General features: G+C 28.8%; 1 protein-coding gene across 1 annotated transcript; it reads right to left on the minus strand.

Moving 5' to 3' along the window:
• Nucleotides 1–9,386: 9,386 nt before the first annotated feature.
• Nucleotides 9,387–15,985, minus strand: LOC146719751 (lipase 3). The gene is made up of 8 exons (XM_085489571.1): nucleotides 15,871–15,985; nucleotides 12,735–12,945; nucleotides 12,528–12,642; nucleotides 11,715–11,958; nucleotides 11,476–11,634; nucleotides 10,126–10,213; nucleotides 9,829–9,974; nucleotides 9,387–9,658 (listed from the first exon to the last, which is right to left on the minus strand). Exons 1-8 carry the CDS (start codon nucleotides 15,982–15,984, stop codon nucleotides 9,500–9,502), a joined length of 1,236 nt encoding a protein of 411 aa, XP_085345697.1. The 5' UTR covers nucleotide 15,985; the 3' UTR covers nucleotides 9,387–9,499.
• Nucleotides 15,986–16,304: the final 319 nt, after the last annotated feature.

Raw genomic sequence — 16,304 nt, forward strand, 5'->3', positions numbered from 1 at the left:
TGCTTTACAGACACTTACCTCAATTCTTGTCCGGATTTAATTTTTTGTTAGAAGTCCAATAGAAAAAGTGACAATTGATCATTTTTTTGAAATATTTCGCAATATTATTTGTGTGTATTCAAAGGTATACAGAATGTCCTGAAATTCACATATCAAAATACTAGAGTAGAAAAGTTTGCGAAACATTAAATATAAAAATTATTTGCAATTTTTTAATTTAATTTTTGAAGAACTTTTTCGCTAAATAATATTTTGATTCGAGAATTTCGGGACACCCTGTAAATTTATGTAAGTACATATAGTATTGAAATTCGGTTATGCAGATATGTGTAGCAGATGTATGACAAAAAATTTAGGAGGAAATAAATATCAAAGAATCTGTGTGTGTGTGTGTGTGCGTGTGCGTGCGCGCGCGCATGTGTATAAGTATATCTATAATCTATTAATTAACTGAAAAAGAGTTGATAAAGTGTGCGATACATTACAGTATAATATTATAATTTTTCGGACTCACACATTATTTAATACTTGATTAATCTATCGTATAATTGTGTGAATGTGGAATTATAGTAATTACACATAATAATAATATATATACAGGATGTATAAAAAATCCTGGAACACTTATATCTTGGAAAATAATCTTTTTTGAAAAACCATTGTATATAAAAGTTATAGAATTTCAAGCGATGTATTATATATATTATATTAGTATAGATATAGTGTTGTCAAGTCGAATTTTTACATAGAAATTATTGATTGCATATTTTTATGATGCATTACTTAAAATTCTACAATTTTGATGAAATTTTTTTTCGAAAAAATTTATTTTTCAAGATTGTTAAGTATTTTTACACATCTTGTGTATATGTATATATATATATACAATATATACATATACATATATTTCGCATCAAGCGGGCCTCTCCTTCCAAAAATTAACGCAATGGGAAAAAAACGTTTAAGGTCTCAAAATATTCGTACATTTGTATACTTTCAAAAGAAACGTGATTTTTAAAAAAATTCAATATGGTGATTCCAATATGGCGCCTAAAATCCATAAAAGTCACGAATGATCGTACAATATCTTTAATATCTTTAATTAAAATGCAAATATTTAACAAATCAACTTGAAAATGATGCAGTATACGGTTTTCAAGGTCGTTGATTGTGAATCTGAAAAAAATATAAAATTCAAAATGGCGGCCGTAAGGTCAATGATCCTTGTGTAAGTAATGGAAAATTACTCGAATCGGCTTGAAAATGATTTCTAAAGTTTTCGAAGTTGTTAATTACAAATCTGCAGTCAAATTTGCACAATTGAAAATGGCAAATTTAGTATGACGGCTTTTACTGCAAAAAGACAGATATTGGTACGAGTTGTTGCTGTAGTTCTTCCAAACTGAGATTAAATTTCGACTTGTGTTGTCCATATTATAGGTCGATGGAAAAGGAGTTAAAGCTGCCATACTAAATTTACCATTTTCAATTGTGCAAAGAGTGATTGCAAAAAGACCTGTTTTTTCTCCCATTTTATAGGGTCGAATTTTGGGACCTCAAATTTCAGACTTTTTATACCAAACAGTACTATATGATGAGACATTAATCCCAGAAAAATTTCAAGATGAGTATAGGCACGGTTCCTTAGATATGAAGAAATGAAAGTGATAATTTCTCATACAATTGATTAAAAATCATCACTTTCCCCCTTGTATCTTCAGAACCGTGCCTATGCTCATCTTGAAATTTTACTGATATTAATGTTTCATCTAATAGTACTATTTGCCATGAAAAAAAGTTTGAAATTCGAGGTCTTAAAAATAAGTGAAATTTGCCATCACTCTTTTACTGCAGATTTGTAATCAACAACCTCGAAAACTTCAGAAATAATTTTCAAGCCGATTCGAGTGATTTTCCATTACTTATAAACAAGGATCATAAACCTTATAGCTCCCATTTTTTAAATATTTTTCTTTAGATTCACAATAAACGACCTCGAAAACCTTAAACCTCATTATTTTTAAGTTAATTTGTTAAATTTTTGCAATTTAATTAAAGATATTGTACGATCATTCGTGACTTTTAGGTGCCATATTGGAATCACCATATTGAATTTTTAAAAAGACCACATTTCTTTTGAAAGTATACACATGTACGAATATTTTGAGTATCAAGCGGGCCACCTTAAATGTTTTTTTCCATTGCGTTAATTTTTGGAAGGAAAGGTGGCCCGCTTGACGCAAAACGTCCCATATACATATACACAATCACGTGCGCGTGTATGTATTTTTTACTTTGTTTACATATACAGTGCTTTTAATAACTAATTAATTTATATTTGATCGCAATGTATGTATATGTTCTACATCGGAGTTATATTTCCATCATATTTTAGATACATATAATTTGAAAAAAGTAAAAAATTATAAAACTTAATTCTGACATATACGTGTAGATTGTTCATAAAGTTCGTATTTTTATTTATGAAAAAAAGAATGAATTGATTGAAACTCTATACACATTTAGTCTTTTTTTATATTATATATGAATCCTACAAAGTTATACATTTTTCAAAGCGATGCAAGATGTGTCGAATATAATTATTGTAAAAATCGACATCTTTAAAACAAATAATATTAATAAAATTGTATCAAAAATTAATAAAATTTCTAGAAATTAATTTTATAAATTAATAAACTTTTAAAGATGCGAACTTTATAAACGATCCTTGAGATATAATTTTTGTTTGTAAATTGCTGAAATATTGAAAGATTGTTTTTATTTCAATGTTGACTGAACGATACAGTAACAAAGAGATTAATTTCATATACATATATACATATATAAAATATGTAAATTATACGTTATTAATATATGTATGTACATTATTAATATATGTATATATATACAGGGTGTTTCAGGAGGAAAGGTACATACTTTAGGAGGTTGTAGTATGAACCATTTTGAGTAAAAAAGTTTATGTTAACATGTGTCCAATTTTCAATAGATGTGAAGTTACAGCCGTTTGACGTTTGAAATAGCCGCGCACGGTTAAGCGGGGAGCACACACTTTTGCATAAGCGCATAAGCATATGCATAAGAAATTCGATTGGTAGAATTTCTTATGCATATATTTAGAGACTAATCAAGATTCTTATGCTTACGCTTATGCGTCTATGCAAAAATGTGTGCGCCCCGCTTTACGCACAGAAAAAATTAACACAAGAGAAGAATTGGTTGCTCGCATTCAGGACATTTGTTTTCGCATAAAAGAACGTGAAGACGATCTCAGACGAGCTACACACTCTGTTGCACAGAGAGCTGAAAAGTGCATTAAAGTCAATGGTGGAATTTTTGAAAATGTACTTCGAACTGCTGTGAATTATTCGACTGACTGTGAATCACGAATTTCATCAGTAAGTTCTTCATGTGGACGTCATTAATTATTGTAAGTTTTTTTTGCAGAAATAAGTCATTTTTATACTATGTTCATTTGTGGCAGATTTCGTCGATTCTTATTAACATTCAAACGGCTGTAACTCCACACCTATTGAAAATTGAACACATATGTTAATATGAACTTTTTTACTCAAAATGGTCCATACTACAACCTCCTGCAGTATGTACCGTTCCTCCTGAAACACCCTGTATATTATATATTATGTATGATATATAACACTGTTACGTGTGTATGTGCGTGTGTATGTGTATGTGTATAATATTTATAATGAAAATATTAACGAGAGGGTTGCACTTAATTATTATAGAGTACAAGATATCAAAAAGAGTGGAAGACGCTTATATTTTAGAATTTGTTACACAGTTTAAATAAGATATAAATTGACGTGGTGTATTTGTCTTCACCGAGCAATTAAGGAGAAAGGGGAGTGCGTCGCAGAATAACAGATTAATTAAATGCATCTCGTTTCGCAGAATTAATGAGAATTGATTATATGTGTGCCTTTCTTCGTCCGTGATGGCAAAAGTGCCACGCGTAAGTTATTGACGATATATTTAAGGATGGCTTCATATAATTATTATTGAGTAATTGCGTATATTTAAAATTACATTGATATGCTATATGCAAAGATGTGCAAAATGAGTGTCCCATTTGAAATAGCAATACAAAATAGTTGAAATTTCTTCATTTGAAAAAATGTAAAAAAAGGTATTTTTTAAAATAATTTATTTAAATTTAAATTCTTCTTTTTCTTTTTTATATTTATTTCTTATAATTGAACTCGTTTCTTTTAATATAAACTTAAATTGCAAAAATAAATTATATAAAAATAATTACCTCGGATTACAAAAAATGTTTGCCTATATTATTTACAGACAATCAATTATTCTTTTAAAATAAATAATATTTTGAGTACAATGCTCTTTAGAATGTGTTTTCAGAAAAACAAGTTTCAAAGAGAAAATTCTCCATTTTCCTTCAGGGTTTTATAATTACAACCAGAATGATATGTGGTATCGATATCATATCTTGATTGATTTTAAATGTAAATGTAAAATAGTTTTTGAAAAAAATGCATTTTATTAAGTGCAAAATACAAAATATAGGCATTTTACATTTTGTATCTATATAGTTTAAATGCATTTACTCAATATAATGTATCTATTTCAAATAATGTGTACATCTTTGGCTATGTGCATAACACACACACACACACACACACACACACACATATATATATACATACACATATATACGTGATAATTAATATTTTTATATAAGACTTGATTTGTTTCTTTCGCATAGATATTATATTGGTTAGATTTTCGAATACATTCTATACATACATTATACGACAGGCTATTAAGTATAGCTGTGTCGACATGTTATCTCCGTGGACACGCGAGAATATGTGATTATGTTCCTTCCTAAAGTGTTATAAAACAAATAAAATAATCCCTATACGCAAAGAAATTAATCAGTAATTAATCTTCTTGCTCCACCACAAACATGATTGTATTTTGTTTTATACACGTCTGTATAAAGGGTTTGCATATCAAAGGGATTGCGTGTAGTTAACAAAAAAGCTATATTCTTGCAGAAACAATTTTATATTCCTTTATTTTTAAATTATTACAATATTACGATATCATATTCTTCTCGTTTTATCTTTTTATCAAAGATAAAATATTTTAATTAATTTTTCGTTTCGTTTCCTTGGCTCTATTGCCCGGCTTAGAAGGCAGCATACTTATATTTTCTATAAAATATTTTATCAAGTATAATATCTTCTAAGGGAGAAGAGGGATGAGATAGGAGAGAAGAAGGAGAGAAGGATCAGGGATAGACGAGAGAGGATAGAAAGAGAGAGGAGAGGGAGGGAGAAGAATGAGAGACTGAGAAGGAGGAGAGGGGATAATAGAAGCGCAGAGAATAAGAGTAAGGGTAGAAGAGAAGATAGAGAGAGAGAGAGAGAGAAGAGATATAAATATATATATATATATATATATTATTATATGCATGTATATAATAATATATAATTATAATTATTATATTTTATAATATAATATAATATAATAATATAATTTTATCAAAATTTTTTACAAATATTTATATATCGATAATTTATATTTCTCTAATCAACTTATAAGTTTTAGTACTTTTAATTTATTGAGAGTAATAAAATGAACTGTTATATATATTTTTATTTAATAAATACTCTATTAGTTCGAAAATGCTGACAAATTGGTTAAATCTCGAATTTTGTGGGAGGAGGGAGGAAAGAGGGAGAAAGAAGAAGAGGGAAAGAAAGTCTTGCATTCCTTCCATAAATACGCTACTGTATATTCACGTCACATATAAACAAAAGAACATTGTTAGCAAAGTAGAAGCTGCTTGAACTAAAAAAATTTAGTTAAATTTAAATAAATTTTTTCCTTTTGCATCTTTTGTATTATCAATATATTTGTATCAATTTCAATCGCGTGTGTGGTGGTATAAGGGAGAGAAACATATTAGATTTCTATTGTATTTATTAATATGTATAGTCTATTATCATTTACGCAATTAAGTTTTTCTTTATCGTATAATATTTTCTTGTTGAAATTATTATGATGGTTATGATAGAATATTTCTAAAATATTCTTGTATCTCGGAGTAGTGTAATTTTTTAATCACTTAAACCAGATAATGGTAATTACAATAGTTATTTGATTATTAATATATGTTATAATTATATTAAAATATTATTGAGAAATTGAGAGTATGTATTGTTGAATTTTTTATAAGAACTAAATTAGAATCAAGTTACTTTTATCGCGAAGATATACATGTATAAATATTGTTTTTGTGTGCATTTCGAGTGGCCAATACATGAATTCAAATATTGATTATGTGCAACTTTTCACAGGCATACAAACATACAGTCATAATAACATAATACGATACAAATTCTATTTATTTCCAGTTGTGTGTTAAATAAAATCTTACTGCGACCGCGAAGCTGATTTATACAAATTTTCATACAGAGATCACGTGATTATAGATCGACATTTTTCCATTTGATCTATTCTAACGTAACCTAACGTAAACATATCATATGATATATATACCTGATATGTATATTATTATATTAAATTATACATAACCAGAGCAATTTGCGAGCAATCTTCAAGTGCGACTGATTCGAATCATTCTATAATTTGTTTTTATTTCTGATCTTTAAAGTCTCGTATAAAAATATAAAAATATGTAAAATAAAAAATAAAGATAAATTGCAACATATATTACTTTCAAGTTTCAAAAAGTTGCAGATTTGTTAATTTTATTCGGAATTTTATTTATATTTATCAAAAGATTTTCATACCAATCCAAAATTATTTTTTTCAAGTCGCATTTGATCCTGAAATACGTGAATTAGCTCATCTATACTTCCGCATGAGTTTAACTTTAACAAGTTGTAATAAATAAGTTAGTATATACATATATGCTACATATATAACTGTAATTATAGTAAGAAAATTAATATGTATGCGAAGTAAATTAATTACTTGAAGCATCAGCCGCGAGAGGCGAAATTATTGTCTATTTCTTCTAGGATAGACATACTGATATATTTCAACAGAACAGTTTTTGAAGCGGATAAGATAAGATTTTGGATGCTGCTCAAGTGCGATTAGAAAGAGAAGTTATAAGTTTATAGTTATATCTTGAGATGGTTTCATGCGATCGCGAGAAATTATAATCGCAGATGTAGTTTCTTACGCGCAATGATCGCAAGATTGATTACGATGGAGTTTGTATATAAATTGTATATAGATAAGAACGAGACAGTATTATATAATACAAGAAAACTCTATAAACGAAGTTATTTTGTATTAGTAATGCAGCATGTTTCATGACAATGCTTTCTGATGTGAACTTGTCAAGTCCGAAAAAGTGAAGTTATAAACACGAGTACAGATTATTGTATATGTAAACGCAACGTATTATATAATAAGACTAATAATATAACAATAAATTAGATTGATTCATTACACATCTATTTTTATTCTATTTTTGCAGGGTTGAGTAATAATTAGTTAAATAGGTTAAAAGTTAAAAAAAGTCAAAAAGTTAATAATTTTTAACTTAGCTTAGTTAATTAAAAATGTATTAATTTTTAACTTTAACTAGTTATTTTTGACCTTAAACTTATTAATTTTTTCCTAAGTTAATTTTGTTTTTATATCTCTGAATACCATTATTGTTTATTTATAAATTATAAACGTATTATTTTTAAATTAAAATATTATTAATTTTTATATTCATATTGTCATCAATTGTAATTACTAAAAAATATATTTCTATATAAAAATAAAAACTTCATTGTTATTTGTTATAAATTTTAAAAAAATTAACAAAAATAAAATTCTAGTTTAATATAAATAATGTTTTTAAAAATTAACTTTTGATTTAATTTTAATGAATTTAACTTGAACTTCTAAGCATTTATAATTTTATAACCAAGATATATGAGACTATACAGATTGATAAATCTTTTTCCTGTACAAATTAAAGTATTAATATTAACAAAGGAGGAAGCGTTCTAATTTTAGGTAAAAAACAATCCGTATAACCAATAAATAGATTTATAGTTCATCTAATCTTATATTTTGTCGATAAAAAAGGAAAAAAACAATAGACTTCTCAAAGCATCTGTCGGAGTTTGGCCAACTGTTTAGCGCTCCAATTTGGTATACAAAATAGGACAACATTTACTGTCATTTTTATCCAAATTCATAGTGTTTTAAATTTTAATGCAATTTTAATTTTTCAAAAAATGTCTGTATAGTTATCTTAACTTCCGCAAATTTTAAGATCGGAATAAATTTTTACTTAAATGCTTTAAATGCCTTAAATCATTAAGGTACGTGGATTCTCGCGGCCATGTTAGATTGTGACATCAGAGGCGAGAAAGCACATGCTGAAAATTCTTAGATGCCATTTTTAAATGAAAAGATATTTCGATGAAACACTATTTTAGTTGGCTTTAGCATACTTTAAAAATACCTCAAAAACTATACTTTTCCTTTGACAGTCAATCAACAACCATAAAATGATCGTGATATTAAACTTCGTCATGCTAATTTTCGAGATATTTTAAGAGTGTATTCCATTCCAACATCAACTGCGAGGAGCCAGAAGCCTTAAAGAATGGTTGGTATTGAATTTGACGAGAATCGATGAAAGGGTTCATTTTTTATATTGTAAAATTTTTTGAGAAATGTCTATGATTACTCCAATTTTTGTAAATTTTGAGATATTGAGACTAAATTTTTTTATTTAAATAGAGTATCATTAAAGGTTGGCTGGTATTGAATTTGGCGAAGATTGGTAAATATTTATTTTTTATGAAATTTAGAGTTTTTAAAAATTTTTAAGCGCGTTTTTTAACTTTTGCAAATTTTGAGATGTCGAGTTAAATTTTTTTGCTTGAATAAAGTATTATTTAAACAAGGTTAATATTAAATTTCGGTTTAATTTGGTGCAAAAACATTTTCTATAAAAAAAATTTTGACTTTTTCAAAAAATGTAAATTTCAAATTTTACGAAAGAGACATACGAAAAAAATATACAAAAGTAGATACGTACACACATACACATACATATACGTAAGAAAAAATGTTATTTTATGTGAAAAAAGTGTGCAAATTTGGAAATTTGCGCATTTCTTATATCCTCACAATTCTATTTTGTTCCTCTGTGAAGTCAAAATTGAAGAATCAGCTTGCTTAGAGGATGAAGTTATAATGAATAGAATGGTGAGGAAGCAATGTGCAAGTTTCCGATATATTTGCATATTTTTTTATTATTAACTTCTTAACACACGTTTTTTTGCAATAAAATGGTAAAACATTATTTTTTATGGTAATAAAATTCGAACTTACGTAATTCTATTCCAATACTGCTTATTCGAGTTAACTATAGAGTTTGTTCGAGTTAACTTGGGTTTGTGCGATAAAGGGTTAAAAAAGGATTCTTTTTAGTTTAGAAAAAATACTACAATTGATATTGATCTAACAATTGTAGAATAGGTTGCGACACTATTTGCAGGGAGGACTTTCCCCATATGAAATCGTAATGATTAAAGGTGGTGTTCGTGGGAATCTTGGAATGAAATAAGATGCTATTGAGTTTGGTAGATAAGAGCTCCACGTCCTTGAATGAGAGTTAAAAAAAGATGATTAATTAATGAATAACAATTTTGATTTTAAAATAAGTTATAATTTTGATTTTAATGACCTTTAATCATATAATTAAAAATAAAATTAATTTGTACAAAATTAAGCTTAATTCTTGCAAAATTTGTCAAAATTATTGAGACATACCGTTGTGGTGGCCAGCCAATCATTGTCGCTGCTGAAGAGAACGATTGGCGTTGTAATTTTTTCCAATTGATAATCCGGCGGTGTCGTTGAGTTGTATATTCGAAGATTTTTATCAACGTCACCATAATCATATTGTCTAAAGCGTCCTGAAGCACATTTTGAAGTTTCTTTAGAGAGAGAGAGAGAGAGAGAGAGAGAGAGAGAGAGAGAGAGACTTGCACGAGATTTTATATACATATATGTCACTTGTGGAATATTAAAAAAAATTTTTTTATAATATATATCTCATGATGTTACCCGGGTTAATGTATCCTTGGCCATAATGCACGAATTGTTTCCAGGAAGCGCCAGCAGGCACATGGCCTATAATAACCGTCAGGTTTTCCTGTTTAAATGAACAGAAAAGATCGATCAATAATATAGGTGAAGAAAAAGTAGTGAGAGATAAGGAATGGAAATCGACAAAATAAATAAAAATATATTATAGAATATAAAAATATATAGGGGAGAGTGGAGTAAAGTGATCTCCCGAGGTAAAGTGGTACCCTGTACTTATCTCTCTGATTAGTAGTGTTGTTATCTGCGTGTAGAGTTTCGTATTACTTCTGCCCTGCCATACGTGAGTGTTTGCTGAAGTGATTGGACGTATTTAGTAACAAGATAAAAAATTGACTTTTTAAAGATCTAATATAAGGTAAGCTTCCTGTGTGTGTTTCGTTTCACTGTACGTCCTGTGATTAAGAGATATATTATATAAAGTTATCATGCTGGTAAGATCCAGTTTTGTATTACATATTTCAATAAGTATAGAAATTCCACAAGATGACAGTATCCTGTAGCCATTTTTTTAAGGTTGTATGTAACCAAAGTTTTTAAATACACAGATTGCCTTATTGGCGATATTTTGGATGAGGATCTTGTGGTAAGAGGAAATATTTGATGTCACAGTTGGTATATCTATCTTTTTCCAATTGTTCGATTGAAAAGAGATAGATATACCAACTGTGATGTTAAATAATCCCCTCTTGCCGCGAGACCCCCCCATCCAAAAGATCGCCAATGAGGCAACCTGTGTATCATTGTGACATCACACTTTGTGACAAACAAAGTTTGTCCGCTTTGTCACAATGTAACGTCACAATGATATCATTGTGACATCACAAAGTGTGATGTCACAATGATATCATTGTGACGTTACATTGTGACAAAGCGGACATTCGCACATCGCTATGACATCTAGAGCATATCACTGTGATATCACTGTGATATCACTGGTTTTTTGCTATGGGGGAAGTTAGTTAATAGGTAAAGCGATCCCCGTTTCTTTTTAGGGGGATAACATAGCTGGAGCCTAACTAAAATTTCAGTGCTATATTTTGGTTACATTTTTTGCAATATCAAAAGTTGATGATGCACTATTTGATAAAAAATATATTTTTTATCAAAATATATTTTAAAATATCTTTTTGGTTACAAAAATTCAAATTCTATTATAAATATTCAATCGAAATTATTATCTGTATCAAAAGTAGTTTTGGGGACCATTTACCCCAGGGATTTGGGATAAAGTGATTTTATATACAGATATATAGAAAATTTATGACTTCAAAAAAATTTAAACTAATAAATAATTTAGTTTGCTCTTACTGTATTTAATTCCGCGCGGCTGAATCCTGCGACCAAAAATAAAATATTACTACAGATAAATTGTGTAGATGCCATGCTCTGGCAGAACAGATTCGACACAAATGTTCCCCAAGCGGACCGCGAACGGAATTCCGGATAGCCGAAAGTTTCACCAATCCACTGCAAAGGAAATGGAAGTGATTCGTATTGGTTAAATAAATATTTTACGCGAATAATTAAAATGATTTATTATGTCTCACCACACCGAGGTAAGTTAACTTGGCGAGTTTCGTGATTGGTCCGCGAATGTTGCCACTGAAAGCCGCGGGTGCCAAACCGATCATTAAAATGATCTTTGAATTGTACTCAGGTTTCTCCGATGTTGTTACCAAGAATTGCGTGGTACCTTCCGAGTGACCGACGTAGAAGATTTTTTCGCGTCCCGTTACCCATAAAATATAATCGATTATCGCAGGAAGATCGTAAATGCCAAGTTCATGGTAACTGAAAGATACGCATACATACGTTTCTTAACGTTTAATTTTTCAATTTTTTAAAAAATTTAAATATAAAATTAATAATATATATGTAACATATTAATGCATATTTCTATGTATATATATTATATATATACTTTCTATATTTTTATGTATACAATACTAAAACGACAGAAGCGCTACGTGCATGTCATTCCTCGATTTTATATTAAAAATATTGATATTTAAAAAAATAATATAAAGTACATATATTTAAACTCTATTAATCTGTTTGACAAAAATCAACTGATTAAAGCATTAACCTGCTAATAAAATAATAAATTTTAAATAATAGGTATAGTTAAACTCAAATAATAACATTTTTTGACAGAAATCCGCGTTTTAGGACAAATGTGCAAAAAGCAATCTTGTAGAAATCAACGAGATCTACAAATTCACCCTTTACTTCATCTACGTAGGATTCACTGTTCCAGAGATATGTAGTAAAAACAAAGAAAGTTATATAATAAACATTTTCTTTCACGCAAAATAAGATTACTGTTAGGCTGTTCTTCTTACAATTAGAATTTTAGCTACCTAAAATTCCAGAAATCTCGATCTGTTGGCGATAGAGAAATATGATTTCTCGAATAAATGTTTCCTCTATTATTTCCAAGCCACACATCGTAACCTGCGTCGGCTAATACGTATGCTATAAAAATAATATAATAAATTGTTATGTTATTATCTTTTTCAAACAAATGTTTTAAACAAATATATTTTTAACAGCTCTAAAAATTTTACCTAGGGACTTTTTGGGGCCCATAAGGACCCAATCGGCGGAACTACCTGCCATACCGTGCATCAAAAGTATCGGCGTTCTTAGCTTGAATTTTACTTCCTTTTCATTATCCTCGATCCCGTATGGTATTCGATGCAAATGTAAAATATAGCCATCTTCCGTAATAATGTTGTGAATCTCCGAAGAATATCCGTATTTCATCACCAGTTCGGGCTATATTCGATATATTTATAAAATATAGGTATATAATATTTATTAAGAGAATGCTAGGTGTCTGTTTTATCGATCGGATGATTATAGATCTTTCTGCACCAAATACTTTTCTTAGTTTAATAAAATAATAAATGCTTTTCCACAATTTAAGTACGTACAGAAACAAAGTGGGAACCTACCTACTTGATTTGTAAATTAATAGAATTGAGAACTCTCATGAAAATTTATCACTAGCAGTAAATTCAAATAATCACTTATTTCGAGTACTTAAATTACTGATATACAGTAATTTAAATACTCGAAATAAGTAATTATTTGAATTTACTGCTAGTGATAAATTTTCATGAGGGTTCTCAATTCTAATATTAACATTAGCATTTTTTTTACTACAGATACATTAATTGAGGATATCATTTTGGTGGTTCCTGAAAATGATATCGATTTCTTAGTAGAGTCGTTTAATAAATATTATGAAAGGTTAAAATTCACGATAGGACATGAGGATAACCATTGCATTAATTTCTTAGACCTTTCTATCAATAGAAACAATAGAATTTTGATTGACTGATTTTAGGAAAGGACATTTTCGGATTTTCGGGAAAAGTTTTATCTTACTTTTCTAGCCATCCGCGTTGCCACAAAACAGGGATTATTTATAATTTATTAGACAGAGCATTGTTATTATCACACCTGCAGTTTCATAAAAAGAACTTCACTTTAATCATTAATATTTTGATTAACAATGGTTATCCCATAGACTACATTTTTGGACTATCATTATCAATCGTAGAATTAAACATTCAACTCTATTTCTGACAGGGTTGCACGATTGATAAAAAAATCTGAAAAAAACCATTGGTTATCGTTGCTTGAATTCTCTTAAGAAGTTTATTAAGGTACACAAGGACAGAAACCAATTGTCTACCAATTCTAACGTTATTTATAAAATTTGCTGTAACGATTGCAAAGCCACATATGTTGGGCACATTTTTTTTGCCCAACATATGTATGTTTGGGCAAACTATTATGAATCTAAAAGATTCCAAAAAAGATTAGTTTCTGAAATGATCCATATTTAAGGAACAAATAAATGATTTAAATCTGATGAAGGACACTGAGTTACTCGTTGAATCATATTTTAATATTTTAGAAGAGTTAACTGACAGATAGGTGATTATATAAATACAAACATAGGACAGAATTGTTGTTATAGTATAATTTAGATGCTTAATAATCTTGGGAGATGACATATTTTTTGACATTTCTTTGTTCTAGTAAGTAATACATAAGTTTCTGTTTTTTCTTAACGTGACTTTCTCTATATTATTTAAATTGTTATAACTTTGATTTGAAACAGTTTATCATGCATCACTAATACTGGGTGCTTTTCAACAAGGAAGACACAGATAGACACTGTGGGTACTTTCCAGTAACGACACAATTCGACACAGTATATCATTTTCTATCTTTTTTCAATACCAGTGAATGACAAAGATAGAATGATACATTGTGTCGTATTGTGTCGTTGCTGGAAAGCACCCTGTGTAATACTGGTGTAACACAATTGAGCACAAAGCGACTTAGCTAAAGAGCTGCGTAAGATTGTGTTATATTGTGTAATAGTAGAAAAGCACTGTGTCGCACACAGTGTGACTTTGTGTCGCCTGTGTTGCTTGCTGAAAAGCACCCACTAATACCTTAATTAATCTGCGCTTGGGTCATGATGGATTTTTATTAAATATGACTACAAAATTACTGATAGAGGCATGTCGGAATATTTTGCCATTTTACTCCTAATTGCTAACGAACGGATTACACTCTCATCTTATATAGCGCATTCTACATAATGTTTAAGGCGTGCGAAACATCTGTTTATCGTCTTTTTAATGTTTGTTTTTTCCTTTAATGTATACTGAGGAAGACTGAGTTAACAGTCGAAACGTTTATGTATTTTTTTTGTAAATAAATAAAGCAAATTATTTTAATTTTTTGTAACATAAAACATCTACTTTTATTGCTTGTTAAGTTGGTCCTTGTTTTATTTAATATACACTACATTGTTCTTTTGTATAAAATTGTATAAAACTATATTACAAATTTATTAAGAAAAATTAAGAAAATACTTTTTTATTTATACTTACAGAAATTCTTGCTCCTAATTTTTGCAGTAAAATTTGCAGAAATAGATTTTTTGCTGTGCTTTGAAATCAGTTTTTATCTGATGAAGATAGTTTTTTTAGAATAATTATCAAAATTATTATATACTTTATATCACTAACAATATAATTATATACATTATATCAATTTGTTATTATATTTTTATTTAATATAAACAAAATATTTTTAACAAGTATAACTTTTATATTTAGAAATTTTAATTTTATTATAGTTTTTTCGCGTTCTTTGAATATATCTTAAGCCATTTTATAAGCATGATTATCCATTTGTCTTGAAGAGTACACATTTGAATGTTAAGGTGCATAATATTAATGTCAAGATGAAAGGAACGAGTATGTCCATGCGTATACATGACGTAAGTTTAACTGACATTAAAAATCCCATTCACTGTTATAGAATATACTTTACATTTGAAAATAGTTCACGAGAGATGAGTATATTTATTTACTTACCTATCTATCTATGACAGAAAGTTGTGAGAGTAATAAGTAGTATAAGTTATAATAAAAATAAATATATTTAAAAATGTTTAAGATTATTAATTAATTAATTATTTATTTAAATATTAATTAATTATTTGATTAATTATAATGGTATTTTAATTAATTATTTATTTTAATATTATTTTAATAATAAAATCATTTTAACAAATTTATTAGTAAGAGCCATACCTATGTAATTTATTATTTTGATTAGGAAGAGTTTTATATAATTTATTATTTAATTAATTATTTTGAAACAACTTACCGTCGTAAGCGTGATATCGGGATTGTCATCGGGTCTGGCAAACGCGTTTGCCGACGAGAGGCAACAGTTAAGGGAGATTGTTATGCCGATGAAAATCCAGCGTTTTCCACACATCGTCAAGTATGGCGTGCTCACGCGCGCATGAGACAGAAAGCCGAAAATTTCGCTCGTCGGCGTTTTTTATACGTATCATGCGTCTCCGCACAGATGCACAGGAGACGCGCGATAACGCGACGTCTCTGTGCGCACTCGGTGTGCGTTGTTGCATCCTCCGTGTATTTTTGATCCTTGAAAAACCCGACCACCGCTCGAAGAATGGAAAGTGAAGTGACGGATCGCGAAGCTATATTATTGCAGTGGTTAAATGCATTTTTTAAAAACACTGCCATATCAAACGATAAAAAATGTTTTTGTCGAAATTTTTGGATCTAGTG

Source organism: Nylanderia fulva, unplaced genomic scaffold (genome assembly GCF_048542155.1).
Source record: "Nylanderia fulva isolate GAGA-0341 unplaced genomic scaffold, ASM4854215v1 Scaffold88, whole genome shotgun sequence".
Classification (NCBI taxonomy): Eukaryota; Metazoa; Arthropoda; class Insecta; order Hymenoptera; family Formicidae; genus Nylanderia; species Nylanderia fulva.